Genomic DNA, 18710 nt, shown 5'->3' with positions numbered 1-18710 from the left:
TTTTGTGTGCACTATTGTATATAGGTAAGTGAGGTTCAATCAACATATTTTTGACCCCAGAATCTGTGGTATAATTTATGACCATTCTTTTCGGGACACCCTGTATAAATGCAGAGTTTTCTATTCTGTCAACCCGACTGAATTGAAAAATGGGCTAAATTCCATCTTAAAGTTTAGAAACAGACCCGTCATTTCCATATGTCAACCATCCATTTTGGTCCAAGGATTTAGGTTTTACGACCCTCCCCATTTGGAGTCTGCTTTTCATGCTCGTCCCCAAAACTCTCAAAAATTTCGAAAATTTTAATCTGACTTCTACGGCTTCAGATAATATTGATCAATACCGAGATTACCTTTACAACGTATGTCTAATTTTAAAAATCAGTTATACATATTATTCAAATGTTACCGAGCTCAGAAATTTGACTCAATTTCTATTTAAAAAGGAGAAAATGTTTGTACAGTGGATCTTAAACCCTTTTTTAAATGTGTCATTAATTTTGACGTCATATAGGATTTTAAGAATGTCGCAAATCATTACATTGCATTTTAGTTAACTGACAGTTGTCAGAATATTTATTGTATTTATACAAATATTTGGCAGAATATTAATATGTACATATTGTCCTTTTCATGATCATTTTTCAGTGCGTCACAAATGATAGGAAAAAGGGTAAGTCCGTGATAATACACATTTATGACATTTATTCTAACATGACATTTTAGTTAAATCTGACAGTTGTCACATTTTATTTTCAATTTAGAATAAAAACAAATCAAATGTGTTTCTTGCATTTATAAAATGGTATTTTCTTTGATTTGTATAGTCTTATAAATTATACAGATTATATTTGTAATATTATTATCTAATTAAAAAAAAATATTTTTTTTAATTATGGCGCCATCTATCGACAACTAGATTAATCACAGAACTAGAAGTAATCACCGACGTGCCTTTCTTTCTGTCATATACAATTGAATACGTTAGAAAGAAATCGAAAAACTGTGACGCACTGAAAGATGATCATGAGAAAAAGAATACTTAATAGTATATTATGCAACCAGCATTTAATGATGGTTATTATGAAGCGAGCGGCGAGTTTGTATAGAGTACGAGCTTCATAACGATAATTAAATGCAAGTTGTATACACTATTTTCTCTATGATCATTCACAACAAAAAATGTATTCAAATTTTGTAAGACAAATAAATTCAGTAGTTTGTCAGTTTGACGGTTTGTTTACATATTGAGAACTGTCAAAGCGTATGTATTTGACTTGCCATTGGTCACTGCGCGTTAGTGTTGCCTAAATGCAAGACCAAGACGAGACTTGGACAGTGTTCGTCTGCTTGCCCTGTACCTCACCTAGCTATCCTATTAGCATAAGTTGGACGTATAAACATGTTATCAACGAACTGGCAACGCATCCCTTGTAACGGCATCATTTAACTACTTGTAACGCCGACCTGAAGATGGTCTGAATAGTGTAGAGATCGAAACCGCTCGTCAAAGTATTATTAAATGATTGTGAGTAAGTCTGTGCTTCATTACTACATTTTTCATTAAATAGTTCATACCTCAAAACCCCTGTATTCCAATTTTCATGATTCTCTTACCTTTAGTTCTCGAGATGTTTCTAATAGGCCCTTTATCTGCCCCACACTATATATAAGCTACATTTTTGCTAAGAATATTTTTTTGATAACATACTTACTTGTCGAGTTAATTTACTAAGATTCACATTTCACATATCAGAACATACCTTAATATTTAGAATAATAACTAATTTTTGAGTTTTGAATGTTGAGTTCAAGTGAAAGAATGAACTGTGGTATATCTGAATGATTTGTAAAATTTATATTCTAGATGCAGACGTCCAGCATCTCAAATGGAAAATCTACGAAATGATTTGTGTAAAAATGAAAATGGTCTCCCTTGTCATTTGGAACTCAGGTAAGTGAGGAGTGAACTGTGGAATATTATTATTTTTTTAATATAACCTACTATGTTTGTTTTTTAACCAAGAGGAGTGATTCAAATTTACCGCGCCGTAATGCTTGTTTCTAATTGGTCCAACCGCAGGCAAGTTTACTCCACTGTTACTAGATTTTGACACTAATGACATTTATGAAATTTTGGCACTTCTGTCATTTTATGGGTTAATTAAGTATATCAGCAATTTTTTGTGTTTTCTGCATTATTCCTTTAATTTTTAGATTTTTAGTCTACTTTTATATAAAAACAGTTGTTTTTAGAATTCTTTAGCGATGTGTTAGTATAATCTAATATGTATGGATTATCATCGAAAGCTGATATGATCAATGAAAATAGAAGATGAATTTGGTGACTTTTCTAGTAACTTTCTTGGGTGTGAATCTGTCTTTTTAGTTTACTCCTCTTGGTTAAATAATCAACCATAATACTACATTCTTGCTAGCCTGCCTCTTCGTCGTTTTTTGTTGGATGTAGCTTTCCATACCCTCTTTACAGTTCTACCTTCACTCATTCTAGCTATGCGTCTGAACCACGATAACTGTTTCGTTTCGTGAAAGCCTCAACTCTCCGTGTTATTCCGCAGCTCAATTCGTTGCAAACTGGGTAGCCACCGGCTGGTGGCCCATTAGTTCCTATTAACTCAATACGCTAGGTGGAACTGATTTTATCTCTTCTACAGGACTAGAATCCCGGTTTGTCCTGTTTTAGGTTATCCAACACATCTTCAGAACGTGGTTTGTTTTATTTTATTGTGGCGCTGTGGTGGTGTTCGCTCAACCAGTGGTGTAGTCTGAATCGATGTTACCAACTGTTACCTCGATCGCTGTTACCTCGACCGCTATTTTATACATGTCTATTAAGCTAGAATAACCATTTCATAAGGGAGCTATGAGACTTACCTCATATTTTTTTGCTATGTTATTGCTAATTTATTACGCAAATTAATAATTTATTGCTTCAACCCCTTCAGAGAAACAAGTGGATATTTCAGCTTAATATTAAGCTAGAATAGCCAACATTAATATATCTGAAACGAACGTAGATAGAAGGTCGCTTCCGACGGCATATTTTATTGCTAATTAATTGCTGAAATATGGAGTATACAAGAATTTACAAACTCACCTTCTCCAACCCCAACCGTTATCACCATTCCCCGGATTTCACAAAAAGTGAAAATAACCAGTTTAAAGACCTAAAACCAAGTGGGTATTTTTTGCGAATTAATTACTGCAGGCATACGCCAAAAATGAATTTTTTTATTCATCACCTAATGAGTAACAATGGCTACTTAGTCCAGAAAGCCACTGCTCATCCGCTAAGAAAAATATTCTAATTCGGATTTTTTGCACAATGTTACTCGAAAAGGACTCCTTTTAACAAATTTGCATGTTGCCAGGATCAAAAGGTGGTCAAAAATTTTTTAAACGTTTTTTTTTGTTTTTTTGCCAAAATTATTTTTTTTGCATAGAAATTTTTTTTTAGGTTTTTTGGATCATTGCAAACAGATAAAGTCTTTAGTGACTTTTCTCTAAAAATGATAGTTTTTGAAATATAAGCGATTAAAAATTGAAAAATTGCGAAATCGGCCATTTTTAACCCTCAAAAACTATGTGAAAAACTGAAAATTGTAATGTTCCCAAGGTAGGTAGATATTCTTTAAACATCGATTGATGAAATCCCGAAGAGCTTTTTGCAATACAATATTCAAAACTCCTTTGTTTTTTAATTGCTAATCAAGCGTGCGCGACACTATTTTCCACCGACAGTATGGTGCAAATAAAAGAAATAAATTCGTTATTTCGTAGACCGGCGACTTTAAGGAAAAATCCTGAAATAGGTCGATTTTTATTTTTAAGTTATGATATTGTGGCATATATGGTATACCAGTGACGTCATCCGTCTGGGCGTGATGACGTAATCGATGATTTTTTTAACGAAAATAGGGGCCGTGTGCTAGCTCATTTGAAAGGTTCTTTAATTCTCTATTTAGTAATATAAACATTTACATAATTATTTATACAGGGTGTCCAAAAAATTTTTATTAAATTAAATTATTTGACAAAAAAGAAGTAGAAGGACACCCTGTATAAATAATTATGTAAATGTTTACATTACTGAATAGAGAATTAAAGAACCTTTCAAATGAGCTACCACACGACCCCTATTCTCATTTAAAAAAATCATCGATTACGTAATCACGCCCAGACGGATGACGTCACTAGTGTACCATATATGCCACAATAACATAACTTAAAAATAAAAATCGACCTATTTCGGGATTTTTCCTTAAAGTCGCCGGTTTACGAAATACGAATTTTATTTCTTTTATTTGCACCATACTGTCGGTGGAAAATAGTGTGGAAAGGAGTTTTGAATATTGTATTGCAAAAAACTCTTCGGAATTTCATCAATTGATGTTTAAAAAATATCTACCTACCTTGGGAACATTACAATTTTCAGTTTTTCACATAGTTTTTGAGGGTTAAAAATGGCCGATTTCGCAATTTTTCAATTTTTAATCGCTTATATTTCAAAAACTATCATTTTTAGAGAAAAGTCACTAAAGATCTTGTCTGTTTGAAATGATCCAAAAAACCTAAAAAAACTTTTTTCCATGCAAAAAAAATAATTTTAGGAAAAAAACAAAAAAAAACGTTTAAATAATTTTTGACCACCTTTTGGTCCTGGCAACATGCAAATTTGTTAAAAGGAGTCCTTTTTGAGTAAGATTGTGCAAAAAATCCGAATTAGAATATTTTTCCTAGCGGATGCGCAGTGGCTTTCTGGACTAACTGCGGTTTATTACTTAAGCTACAATACCCAACACTCCTATTTCAGAATAGAAACTAGATAGTGGGTCGCTTCGAGCGGCAGCGGCATATTTTATTTTTAATTAATTTTTGAAATATAGCGTATACAAGCAATAACAAACTCACCCCCTCCAACCCCTACCGTTATTTTCGTCCCCTGGATTTCACAAAAAGTAGAAATAACCAGTTTAAAGACTTAGCCAAGAAGGTATTCCTTTGCTAATAAATTGCTGCAGCTCTACGCCAAAAATGAATTTTTTGCTTCATCCCCTTACGAGCAACAATAGCTACTGCGGTTCAATACTTAAGCTACACTACCCAACAATAATATTTCAGGAACGAAAGTAGATAAAAGGCAATATTTTATTGCTAATTAATTACTGAAAGATGGGGTATATGCTTCTTTTCATGAGCATTTTTCAGTGCGTCACAAATGATAAAAAAAAGGTAAGTCCGTGATAATATACATTTTAGTGACATGACATTTTAGTTAAATCTGACAGTTGTCACATTTTGTTTGGAATTTGGCATAAATACAAATTAATTTTGTTTATTATATTATTTATAAAATGGTATTTTCTTTTATCTATATAGTCTTATATATTGTACAGATTATATTCGTAGATATATTATATAATTCGTAAATATTTTTTTGATTATAGCGCCATCTATTGACAACTAGAATAAATGTCATAAATATCACCGATGAAATGTAATCACCGACGTGCGTTTTTTCTGTCACATACAATTTAATGCATTAGAATAAAATCGAAAAACTGTGAAGCACTGAAAGATGCTCATGAGAAAAAGATTGCAAGATATTTCTTGTTTATATACAAAATATAGATTTTTTTTATATTTCAGCTATACTTTTTCCGTGCTTAGATTCCGATGCCGATTCGGTTATCATTAAGTAATCGAGTATAGATTAGGGGGCCCTAATCGATCGCGGGACCCTGGGCACGTGACCAGTGTGCCCAGTGGAGAAGAAGGGCTTCCGTCTATACATAAAATTACCAGTATACAAAGCTGTAATCCGTGAAAGAAGTTCAATACACCTTTTAACACTTATTTAACATACTAATAACTCGAGACCAAATCCACAAAAATACATACTTGAATAACAGCTCAAATCGAAGGACACCAACTATTCTTTTATTAAATGAATATTAAAATAACTATGAAGGTGAATAAAGAAATTCTTGTATACAGCATTTGTATACAGTCAGCAATAAATTAGCAAAAAAATATCCACTTGATTTTGGATCCTGAAAGATGAGTGTAGGATACTGTAGCTTAAGTACTAAACCGCAGTAGCCTTTGTTGCTCGTAAGGGGATGAAGCAAAAAATTCATTTTTGGCGTAGACCTGCAGAAATGTATTAGCAAAAGAATACCCACTTGGTTTAGGTCTTTAAACTGGTAATGTTCACTTATTGTAAAATCCAGGAAATGAAAATAACAGTACGGGTTGAAGGGGGTGAGTTAGATTTTTGTATACCCCATATTTAAGAAATCAATTAGCAATAAAATATGCTGCCGGAAACGACCCTCTATCTGTTTTCGTTCCTGAAATAAGGGTGTTGGGTATGGTAGCTTAAGTATTAAACCGCAGTAGTCATTGTTGCACGTTAGGCGATGAAGCAAATAATTCATTTTTGGCGTAGACCTGCAGCAATTAATTAGCAAAAAATACCCACTTGATTTTAAGTCTTTAAACTGGTTATTTTCGCTCTTTGTGAAATATGGGTAATGATGATAAAGGTAAGGGTTGGACGGGGTCAGTTTGTAATTTCTTGTACACCCCATAATTCAGCAATTAATTAGCAATAAAATATGCCGCCGAAAACGACCCTCTATCTGTTTTCGTTCCTGAAATAAGGGTGTTGGGTATTGTAGCTTTACTAAACCGCAGTAGCCATTGTTGCACGTTAGAGAAGGAAGCAAAAGATTCATTTTTGGCGTAGACCTGCAGCAATTAATTAGCCAAAAATACACAGTTGGTTTTAGGTTTTTAAACTGGTTATTTTCACTTTTTGTGAAATCCGGAGAATGATCATAGCGGTAGGGGTTAAAGGGGGTGAGTTTGTAAATTCTTGGACACCCCGTCTTTCAGTAATTAATTAGCAATAAAATATGCTGCCGAAAGTGACCCTCTATCTACTTTCGTTCCAGAAATATGAATGTTGGCTATTCTAGATTAACATTAAGCTGGAATATCCACCTGTTTCTCTGAAGGGGTTGAAGCAATAAATTTTTAATTTGCGTAATAAATTAGCAATAAAATAGCAAAAAAATATGGGGTATGTCTCACAGCTCCCTTATGAAATGGCTGGCTTAATAGACATGTTTTATACCATTTCGGGAGATCCCGTCTCCTAATATTCTTCTATGGTGGTGAAATATGTGTTTGTATATTCCATGTCACTATGTTCTTTTTAAATAGAGAATAAATTAAAATCTTAATTTAAGACTAACGGCTAACCTTCTACCGTCGTTATACAATAATTTGTACAGACTATTGAAGTACATTAAGGAATATCGTTAATGTTTCTTATTATTTTCTTCTAAAATTTAGAAATTATAAATTATCTCTGCATTGCTTTTCTTGGATCTTTTGCTCCGTGTACTGATGTTTTGATTATTTATTTTGTCGTTTGCTAATTGACTACAATTATGGCTGCTTGTTTCGTATCACCTCTTTTGAAACGTCTTCTGCTGTGAAAGATGTGGCAGATATATAATTTTTGAATTCTTGTATTTTATATTCTTGTATTCTTGTATTTTAATTTCTGTATTTGTATTGTGGAATATTCGTGGTATTCAATAAGATTATATTGTAGATGTAAACGTCCAGTAACTCAATTGGAAAACCGACGAAATAATTTATTTAAAAATGAAAACGTTCCTAATACCTGTCGCTTAAAGCTCAAGTAAGTAAATGAACTAAAAACTTATATTTAGATACACAGGGTGTTTCATTAAGAATTGTTCATAGAGTAACTGGAGAAACCTTAGCATAAAATACGTAGATTTAACCTAAAACACTTAAATGAAATGTGGCTCCTTACCGAGATACAGAGTGTTTTATTTCCAAATATTCTAACATGATTTTAGCCCATTATTTTAACACCTTCCAATATTTTTTGTTCAAACTTGACAAACAAATTACACATGTTAGGTTACTTTAACTAGTGTTAAAGGATAGTTTTCCACTGTTACCAGAGGCGTGCTGCAGGGATATATACTTATGTACTTGTGTACTGTAAAAAATCGTGAAAATCACCCCCAATTAGCATCCGAAATGAAATTAATCGTTACCGCTTCACAAACTATTTTACTTATGTATTGTTTATAAGATCTATAAGATTCATTGGTTCAAAGTGCTTATTTTTCGTTCGAAGGCTGTAGTTAAATGGGCCTAAACGAGTCACTAATCACAAGTGTGTGCAAATTTTGAACAGCCATATCTTAACCAATTTTGGTGTTAGGAAAACAAAAAGTCCAAAATACTCACAATAGCAAAACCTATATTTTTTACTGCTTGAGATTTTTGGTGTCACCAATAACATAAAAGGGACCAACTTTATTTTGAGCGTTACATATCTACTTAATTTTTATGCTAGAAAAAAAAACAAAAATAATAATATACTTTAAAAAAGTTACGATAAGTTTTTCCCGAAAAGTGCTTATTTTTTGGTTATTTGACGTTGAAATATTTGATTTGAAATTTGACGGATAAGAACCTACTTTTCATTCTGCTCTACAGACTTACTGGGTCTACAGACTTGGTATATACACCATTTTTTCACTTCACTTTTTTATAAGCTATATTTCTACTAAACATATTCACTCGAAATAACTCAGTGCCGGTTTATCCACTGGGCGCTTGGGGCTGGCGCCCAGGGGCCCGGGGCCGAAGGGGCCCGTTCCTTTTAATTATAAAAAAAATGAAGACGCTAAATAATCTATATATTCTCCGAAAAAAACCTCATACGCAGATACGCCAATAAAAAGCCTATGTTCTGTTATTACATTTCTTCACGCCTATACACAGTGGCGTAGCCTAGCTCTACAGGGGCCCCGTGTCAGTGTTTGTGGCGGGCCCTTTTCCAAAAACTACAGAAAGTTATCAGATTTAGCTATGTCTCGAATTGTATTCAAAATAATCGCATAAACGGAGTTTTTTTAGTTTCTAATAATTTCATTTTGAATTGTGGGGCCCAAATAATAATAGGTATATCTCACTTTTCGGCTTTAAAATAAGTTCTCTTTTAAAATAGGAACAAAATAAGTTCTTTTAAAATAGTTAAACGAAAGACACAAATAGATGTACATACATCTAATTTATAGATAAAGAATAGATTATTCTCGAAAATGACATATACGCAAACAATAGTACACACCCTTTCAAACATTCAAAAGTAAAGTGATTAACAAAAATTGCAATTTGGCATTATACAGTGGCCTCTAAGGCTAGCACTCCACTTGCGATTTGTAGTCGCGGTGACAAAGAAATCGCTGTCGCAGAAAATTTAGAGTCTAGAAGTCTAGAAAATTAGTCGCTGATTTCAGAATCGCGAATTGAATGCTACAAGGGTGTGACATCAGCTTTTAAATGTTTTTTTTACTCTAGATAAAGAAGAAGTTAAGACGTCAATTAATACTTTATGCGAGAAACATAAAAACGATGTTTATGAAACCAAAGAGAACTTGCATAATGAAATTACCCATTTTGTAACGTTATGCCAAAATTTGAATAAACATATTTTATGAAAAATTTTATGTCATCCAGGATGTAAAGGCAACTTTTTCTTATTTGACGCGTCAGGTGAGCGATCTTTTTCGGCTTTAAAAAGAATAAAAACATATTTAAGGTCAAATTTGGGTCAAAAAAACCTAGACGCATTATCACTATTGTATAATATAGTATATAGAGAATGAAGAACTGGAAAAACTGAATTCTGATAATATTATATGGAAGTTTGCGAATACCAAGTCAAGAAAAAAAATGATCTAATTTTTGTCTTTATGTATTTTTTAGAATATGTTTTTTTGCTTGCCATGTGTTGTTTTGTGGAACTTTCTATTTTTATTTATTTTTTTGGATTATTTTTTACGTTTGCTATTCTTCTTGCTTGTTTAAAAAAATTACTGTATGGATTTTACAATAAACCTTTATAGTTAATGCATGTGCTTTCTTGTTAAAAAACTGACAACGAATAGCAATGAAGGGGGGCCCCTAAACCGCCAGCGCCCAGGGCCCGAAGTTAGGATAAACCGGCACTGAAATAACTTGAAAAGTATTGACTCTAGTGAACAAACTCTATAGAACTAAAGTGTGTAGAATTAGTCAGTTTATTCAATTACGGACTTATCTTGAACGTATGTTTTCTCAACCACGAGAAGGGGTGAAATTCGCCCCCAGGGCAAAAGTACACATCGGTACAATATCACTTTTTTCTTTGACATGTGTGTGTGTGTGTGTGTGTGTGTGTGTGTGTGTGTGTGTGTGTGTGTGTGTGTGTGTGTGTGTGTGTGTGTGTGTGTGTGTGTGTGTGTGTGTGTGTGTGTGTGTGTGTGTGTGTGTGTGTGTGTGTGTGTGTGTGTGTGTGTGTGTGTGTGTGTGTGTGTGTGTGTGTGTGTGTGTGTGTGTGTGTGTGTGTGTGTGTGTGTGTGTGTGTGTGTGTGTGTGTGTGTGTGTGTGTGTGTGTGTGTGTGTGTGTGTGTGTGTGTGTGTGTGTGTGTGTGTGTGTGTGTGTGTGTGTGTGTGTGTGTGTGTGTGTGTGTGTGTGTGTGTGTGTGTGTGTGTGTGTGTGTGTGTGTGTGTGTGTGTGTGTGTGTGTGTGTGTGTGTGTGTGTGTGTGTGTGTGTGTGTGTGTGTGTGTGTGTGTGTGTGTGTGTGTGTGTGTGTGTGTGTGTGTGTGTGTGTGTGTGTGTGTGTGTGTGTGTGTGTGTGTGTGTGTGTGTGTGTGTGTGTGTGTGTGTGTGTGTGTGTGTGTGTGTGTGTGTGTGTGTGTGTGTGTGTGTGTGTGTGTGTGTGTGTGTGTGTGTGTGTGTGTGTGTGTGTGTGTGTGTGTGTGTGTGTGTGTGTGTGTGTGTGTGTGTGTGTGTGTGTGTGTGTGTGTGTGTGTGTGTGTGTGTGTGTGTGTGTGTGTGTGTGTGTGTGTGTGTGTGTGTGTGTGTGTGTGTGTGTGTGTGTGTGTGTGTGTGTGTGTGTGTGTGTGTGTGTGTGTGTGTGTGTGTGTGTGTGTGTGTGTGTGTGTGTGTGTGTGTGTGTGTGTGTGTGTGTGTGTGTGTGTGTGTGTGTGTGTGTGTGTGTGTGTGTGTGTGTGTGTGTGTGTGTGTGTGTGTGTGTGTGTGTGTGTGTGTGTGTGTGTGTGTGTGTGTGTGTGTGTGTGTGTGTGTGTGTGTGTGTGTGTGTGTGTGTGTGTGTGTGTGTGTGTGTGTGAGTGTGTGTGTGTGTGTGTGTGTGTGTTTTTAATTACAATTATTATGGAAAATATTATGTTGTATCGCAGAATTAAAATGCGTTTATCTCGAAAACTGTTGAATTTAGCGAGATGAATGTAGTATATCTTTTTTAAGTAAATACATTAAGAGAATAAAAGCTATGATTCAAAAAGTATATAGAGTGGGGGATAAAAACATTGAACGTATTAAATGAGCGCTGAAATGCCTATGTACCCTATTATTTCTGGGTAATACATCATTTTTGGTGGCGAATTTAGATTTCTTGTCCCAAAACACTCCCGCTTACCAAATTTCGTGTTGTTATCCCATGCCTGTCAGGAAATATTCAAGAATAAATAAAATAAATGTTTAACTTTGACACCCTGTATTTCGGTTATTATCAACTTTCGTACTTAGGTAAGTTAGCTTAAATCCACCTATTTTAAGCTCAGCAATCTAAGGTTAAACTATGGCCCATTCTTTACCAAACACCCTGTATGTTTCACACAACACATAATATCTAACAGATACACCAAGTAATCAAAACATATTATTTATTATTATTTATTATTATTATTATATTATTTATTATTTTATATTACGATATTTCGAACCGATCTTTACGAGCAAGAACAAAAATATTTATTAGGTATGTATTACTCGTATACTTATAATAGTACATACATAGTATTTTTGTATGGCCACAAAACAAATACAATTATTGTTTTATATTCTGTGATATGGCTATAAAACTACTACCCCAGGCTGTTAGTGGAAAAAAGTGATATAATTCAGGAGTTTTTTAAACCTATCAGGTGTTGTAAAGGACGATGGCAGAAATAAGTTCTACTAAAATGTAACCAAAAATTTTGTGCGGTTTTTTATTTATGACGTTTTTCATTTGTTAAATTTGCAATTTTTAAAGATTTTAAATTTTGCAGCTTAGGATATTCATTTTAGAGAAAAAATTTTAAATGGAAAATTGTAGTAAGTTATGAAGCCTACAATTTGAGCTATGACAATGACAAATTTAATTTCGTTAATAGGTTATTGCAAAACAGCCTGCATTTAATTTCGTTAATAGGTTATTGCAAAACAGCCTGCGAAAAGTCCAAAATGGCAGTTTTTGCAATTGAATTATTTATTGTAAAAATATCTTTTATTTATTTTTTAAGGCTTTAATATTAAGATTTTTCGATTATAAACATAAAAAACTATAGAGCTCTATTGGTGAACCTGTTGCTTAGATATTATAACTTGTTTTTTCCTAAGGGGTCAAATGTCGAAGGCTATAACTTTATGAAAAAAAAATCGTACAGCGTTAATCCTAGATCCACTCTCTTTCTAAAGATTTATGTTTTCATATTTTGATGTAAATGAATGCGTAAAACATTTTTCAACCTCTTATTTCGGGTTTGAAAATAAGGGAGCAAATTTCGTTATACACATTTAGAACTGAAGCAGCCCCTATACATCCTATGAGTTCCTAACTTGCAGATTATTGTTGCTAAAGGTAAAATAAAGATTGAAAACAAAATAATTTTCTACGCCCAACTAAAGCCGAGACAATTGTTTTTGTTTTCTTAAATCGTAGTGACTTTATTTATAAAAATTAAGAAATTATTTCACAGCTATTGACTAAAGAAAGACTTTTTAAGATATTTTCTTAAAATAAAAATTATTTTTAACGAAAATTACATTTAATTATTAAAAATAATTTTTAAAGTGTAGTGGAGATTTATTTCTTTTTATGAATGTGATTTATTGTGTCGGTTGCCCTTAGCAACGGTTAGCAACTTATAGTAGGTACATTTAATCACGGTTTTACTCCAAATTTTAAAGCACCGCTATTGACATTAAATTTGGCAAACACGTAGATAATATGTCAAAGAATAAAAATTATATTGGGCCTCTGTGTGCTTTTGCCCTGGGAGTGAGTTTCACCCCTTAAAAGGGATGAAAAAAATATACGTTCAAAGTAAGTTTGGAAATGGATAAAACGTCTAATTCTAAGCACATTTTGTTGTATAGCATTTTTTCACTAAGTTAATACTTTTCAAGTTATTTGCGAGTAAATACCTTCATTTTTCAAATAAAAAAATAGTTATTTATGAAACAGTTCATGAAGTATGCTTTTTGCGAACGCACGCGATATTTAGAGCACGGGCGACAGCGGAGCGAGTGCTATACATCGCGTAAGTTCGCAAAAAGTAATTCACGCACAGTTTCATACAATATTTTATCTACTCTATCATAAACAAATAAAAAAACTGTAACTCTTCGTCATTTGAATTCATTTCAATTCTACAATTTTTAGAACTTTGACATTTAAAAATTCTAACTTCTTTCAAACCACAAAACTGTCAAAACTTTTGTCGTAATTTATTGCTCATTATGCCATCACCATGACAACGCGAAAGTTAAGGATATTCGATTATATGAAAGTGTGTTAAAAACAGTGCGAAAAAGTAAGTCCCATTTAAAATACATTGTTACTTCACGCACAGTTTAAACACTTCACGCACTGCTATCTACAATGACAGTTTTCACAAACTAAAAACTTACACATAATATGACATAGAGTAGATAAACACGTTTTTAGGCGGTTTTTAGCAAATAACTCAAAAAGTTAGTATTTTATTGAAAAAAAAACATTCTTAACAATAATATAGCACATTAAAAACTGAAAAAAATTATGTATGCATGAACTTTCTAGACCCAGTAGAAACAAAGTTCTAGCTAGTGAAATATAGGTTCATATCCGTCAAATTTCAAGTGAATTATTTCAACGTGAAATAATCAAACAAATCTTGCACTTTTTGTAGAAAAATTATTATAACTTTTTTAACGTGTTTAGAAAAATATGTGTATCTATTTTTTAAAAAAGTTTGTAATATCAAAAGTAAGCAAGTTACACTCAAAATAAAGTAAATAAAGGACTAGAACAGCGATATCTTAACCAATTTTTGCCTTACAAAAAAAATATTCCAAAAATATTACATAAAAATTATTACACAAATTATTACACAAATGTTACAAAAAAAATCCAAAATATTCAGAAAAGCGAAAACTACATTTTTTTACTGTTTGTGATTTTTGGTCACACTAATAAATTATAAGTTATTTTGAAAAAAAAACATTTTTTTCAAAATTAAAAATTAAAACAGTTAAGAGGATCGGTACGTATTTTCGGCTTCAATGCTATTCAAATGGGGATTAATTTTTTTCGAATCCTGAGAAAACTAATAAGTATTTTTGAAAAATTTAAACGCAGAATGAAAGATTACGTTATTAGCGAGGGCCGAAAGTCCCTGAGAACTTCTATAATGTTTATTTTAATAAGTTGCAGGGATGAAAAACTAAGATAAAATTTAGTGTGATTTTTAATTTCAAATACACCATTCAAAATAAACTTTTTATTTATTCTAAGGGACTTTCGGCCCTCGGTAATAATTTAGTCTTTCATTCTGCGTTTAAATTTTTCAAAAATATTTATTGGTTTTCTCAGGATTCGAAAAAAATTAACACAATGCCGTGGTAATCTTTTCCAAATCTATCTTTGTCTTACAACGCACTCAGCTGAATATAATATTGTCAACACATATTGTCAGTCAGACACTGACAATCAGTGACAATTTTAAATATTTGACATTGCTTCGGGAATATGTTGAGTTATTGATTAAATATTATTGATATACATATAGTGTATTTGATAAATAATTGATTTAAAACGTGAACTTAATAAAAAGTTATTTATTGTGTATTATTTGTGGAAGATCCTAGCAGAGAATACATCAGGATAATATATTCTGTGATCCAAGTATTTTGTTGTTAAAGATGTTCAAAATTGTAAGCGTTCCATAACAATATATTATTAAAAAATCACTTTAACACTTTTCCTCTTTTCTCGATTGAGTATTAGTCTTTGTTGTACAAATAAATTATTACAATCACTGAATACATAGTTAGTGAAAAAATTATCACATTTATTAACTGAATTAATAATTTGCAATTATAAAAATAACAGTTACCCAAGAACATTCAAAACCCATCTCTTTAAATTAATGATGACATTTTCAAGTAGAATGACATTCTAATAATGTTTACATATCCATACCAGTGTGAATTTTACTACACGTAATTTACCGTGTAAATACAGAAAAAGTAGGGATACACGTAAAATATTTGCGAATTATGTACCCATAGCCTTAATAATCCCTTTGAACCGATGATACTTACAGTTCTTATAAATAATACATGAACAAAGTAACTTGTGAAGCGGTAACGATTAATTTGGTTTACGGTGGAAATTAGGGGTAACTTTCCCGAGTCTTTTTAATAAAAAAGTGACTTAATTTTGTGCATAACTTGCTTTTTTCTGATACTTTCTAGTTTCTACTTTTTTTAAAAACAAAAAATAATATTTTGTTAAACACTTTAAAAAATTTCTAATGAGATTTCTCCAAAAAGTGCATCATTTTTTGGTTATTTCACGTTGAAATATTCACTTTGAAATTTGACGGATATGAACCTATTTTTCATTAGCTAGAACTTTGCTTCTGCTGGCTCTAGCGAGTGCATACATACACTATTTTTTTTTTAATTTTTAATGGGCTATAATTTTGCTAAGAATGTTTTTTTTCAATAAAACACTTACTTTTTGAGTTATTTGCTAAAAACCGTCTAAAAATGTGTTTTTTTTTGTTGAAAAATGAACGTATTTACTCGCAAATAACTCGAAAACATTAACCTAATGAAAAAATGCTATAGACCAAAAGTTGCTTAAAATTAGTCGTTTTATTCATATCCCGACTTTTTTTGAACGTATATGTTTTTACAACTTTTAATGGGTGAAACTTACCCCCAGGACAAAAGCACACAGAAGCCCAATATCATTTTTATTCTTTGACATGTTATCTATGCGTATGCGTTTGCCAAATTTCATGTCAATCCAAGCGATGCTTTGAAATTTGGAGCAAAAACTGTGATTCAATGTACTATAAGTTCCTAACCGTTGCTAAGGGCAACCGACACAATAAATCACATTCGTAAAGGAAAATAAATCTCCACTACACTTTAAAAATCATTTTTAAAATAAAATGTAATTTTCGTTTAAAATAATTTTTCCACCTACCTCTACCGAAAGTATACTTTTCTGGACCTGATTGTAGGGAGCAAAGTTGTACTTTTCCTCCCTAGGGAGGAAAATATTTTTCCTCCCTAGGGAGGAAAAGTAAAAGTGACGTCATGGTATTTCATTCATGAAATATAACTTATTGACGCCCTGTATAATATCTATTTTCCATTACGAAGTATCTATACATTTTAACGTTTATTTATAAAACATCCTGTATTTTGCAGAATGGTAAAAAACAGTAAATTGTTATTTTGATTTAACAATGTTTACATTAATAATTTGACTTATATTTGACAGTTGACATTTATATTGTACCTACTCGTTGTTTTAGTTCTAATAAATTTTGTTGGTTAGTTCCATAAAGAAATTACGTAAAAATGAAAAAATGACTTGTTATTTGAGGAAGGTGGAAAACCCATATGTATAACATGGGAGCAAAGTGCCTTTTCCTCCCTTGAATGATTACTGCCCTCCGCTACGCGTCGGGCAGTAAACTTCATTCTCGGGAGGAAAAGTTACACTTTCCTCCCTTGTTATACAAATAGCTATTTATTTTAAAATAATATATCTTTTTTTAGTCAATGACTGTGAAAAAATTTCTTACTTGTTATAAATAAAGCCACTACAATTTAAGAATACAAAAACAATTATCTTGGCCTCAGTTGGTTGTAGAAAATTTTTATTTTGTTTTGAATCATTATTTTGTCTTCGGCAACAATAATCTGCAAGTTAGAAACTGATAGGATGTATAGGGGCGGCTTCAGTTCTAAATGTTTATAATGAAATTTGCCCCCTTATTTCCAAACCCGAAATAAGAGGTTGAAAAATGTTTTACGCATTTACTTACATCAGAATATGAAAATATAAGTATTTAGAAGGAGAGTGGATCTTAAATTAACTCCCTACGATTTTTTTTTTTCAAAAAGTTATAGCCTTTGACATTTGACCCCTTGGGATAAACAAGTTTTAATATCTAAGCAACAACTTCACCAATCGGGCTCTACAATTTTTTTATGTTTGGTATTGAAAGATCTTCGTTTTGAAGCCTTAAAAATAAATAAAAATTATTTTTACAATAAATAATGCAATTTCAAAATACGGCCGTTTTGTACCTTTCGCAGGCTGTTTTGCAATAACGTATTAGCGAAATTAAACTTGCCATACCTCAAATTCTAGGTTTTTTAATTTACTACCACTTTCTATTTAAAAGTTTTCCTCTAAAATGAATATCCTAAGCTACAAAATTAAAAATCTTTTTAAAATTTCAAATTTAACAAATGAAAAACGCCATAAATTAAAAAGCGCACAAAATTGTTGGTATCATTTTAATAGAAGTTATTCCTGGCATCCTCCTTTACAACACCTGACAGGTTTCAAAAACTCCTGAATTATATCCTGAAATCGACCTATTTTTCAACCACAGCTTGGAATATTCCTGTGATTGGCGTACTAGCTGCGTAATTTTTTAACAGGCTTAAGTTATTTAGCATTTTTTACATTCCAGATGCAGACGACCAGTATCTCAAATGGAACACGGAAGAAATAATTTATTTGAAAATGAAAATGAAGAAGAGTATAAAAATAAAATATCCACTTCAAAAAGTACGGGTGAGTTAAGAAGAAAATAATGATAATTACTTTTGATGTCCAAAATACCATCGATTAATCCAAAGAAACAGAAGAAAGTATTTATAGAAGATATATGATATATGTATGGTGTTTGGTATTTGTCAAATATAATTTAAATAATTTTTAATTCGTTATTAAAAATATTCTTTAAAATTAGGGGACAGGTAATAAACAAGATAGATATCATTTAGGGACATCTTCGGAACGAGCAATAAAATTCCTCATAAAGTAAAAAAAATTATATAGATTTCAAACAGGATATCCCGATGCCACTTCAACTTTTTGATATTGTTAGAGTATTATATTCTCTAAAATGAAAATTGGATATGACTGGAACATTTCGGACTTCGGACGCAAGCATAAGTAGCGTCCCACATAACAATTTCATGTTCTTAGTAGATTCATAGAACATACTTTTCAGGAGAAGTATATGCTGAGAATAAGCGTAATTACCATTGCGAATGTGCAGAGCAGATACTGAGTATATACTACATTACAGTACTTAAACGTTCTATTTATATGCTTAGAATGTACTACCGCACTTCTTTTCAGTATATACCAAAACTTCTCTTTATACAGGGTGTTTCATTAATAATTGTCCATATAATAACTGGAGAAACCTTAGCACAAAATACGAAGATTTAACCTAAATCACTTAAATAAAATATGGTCCCTTACTGAGTTAC

At 32.2% G+C, this 18710-nt stretch overlaps 1 protein-coding gene across 3 annotated transcripts in view; it reads left to right on the top strand.

The window, feature by feature from the left end:
* LOC126886472 (uncharacterized) overlaps positions 1–18151 on the top strand; it is a 614879-nt gene extending 596728 nt beyond the window's left edge. For 2 of the 3 annotated variants that reach the window (XM_050653424.1, XM_050653427.1), the window contains 3 exons: positions 1868–1954; positions 7649–7738; positions 17900–18151. In XM_050653424.1, coding sequence (XP_050509381.1) covers positions 1868–1954; positions 7649–7738; positions 17900–18023 — 301 coding nt within the window. In that variant the 3' untranslated portion in view covers positions 18024–18151. The remainder of the gene's footprint in view (positions 1–1867; positions 1955–7648; positions 7739–17899) is intronic. The other variant, XM_050653425.1, reaches the window with a different exon arrangement.
* The last annotated feature ends 559 nt before the right edge of the window (positions 18152–18710 follow it).

The sequence above is a fragment of the Diabrotica virgifera genome, chromosome 6 (assembly GCF_917563875.1).
Source record: "Diabrotica virgifera virgifera chromosome 6, PGI_DIABVI_V3a".
NCBI lineage: Eukaryota > Metazoa > Arthropoda > Insecta > Coleoptera > Chrysomelidae > Diabrotica > Diabrotica virgifera.
Note: the sequence above shows the minus strand (reverse complement) of the source record. Positions and strands in the feature narration are given on the sequence as shown.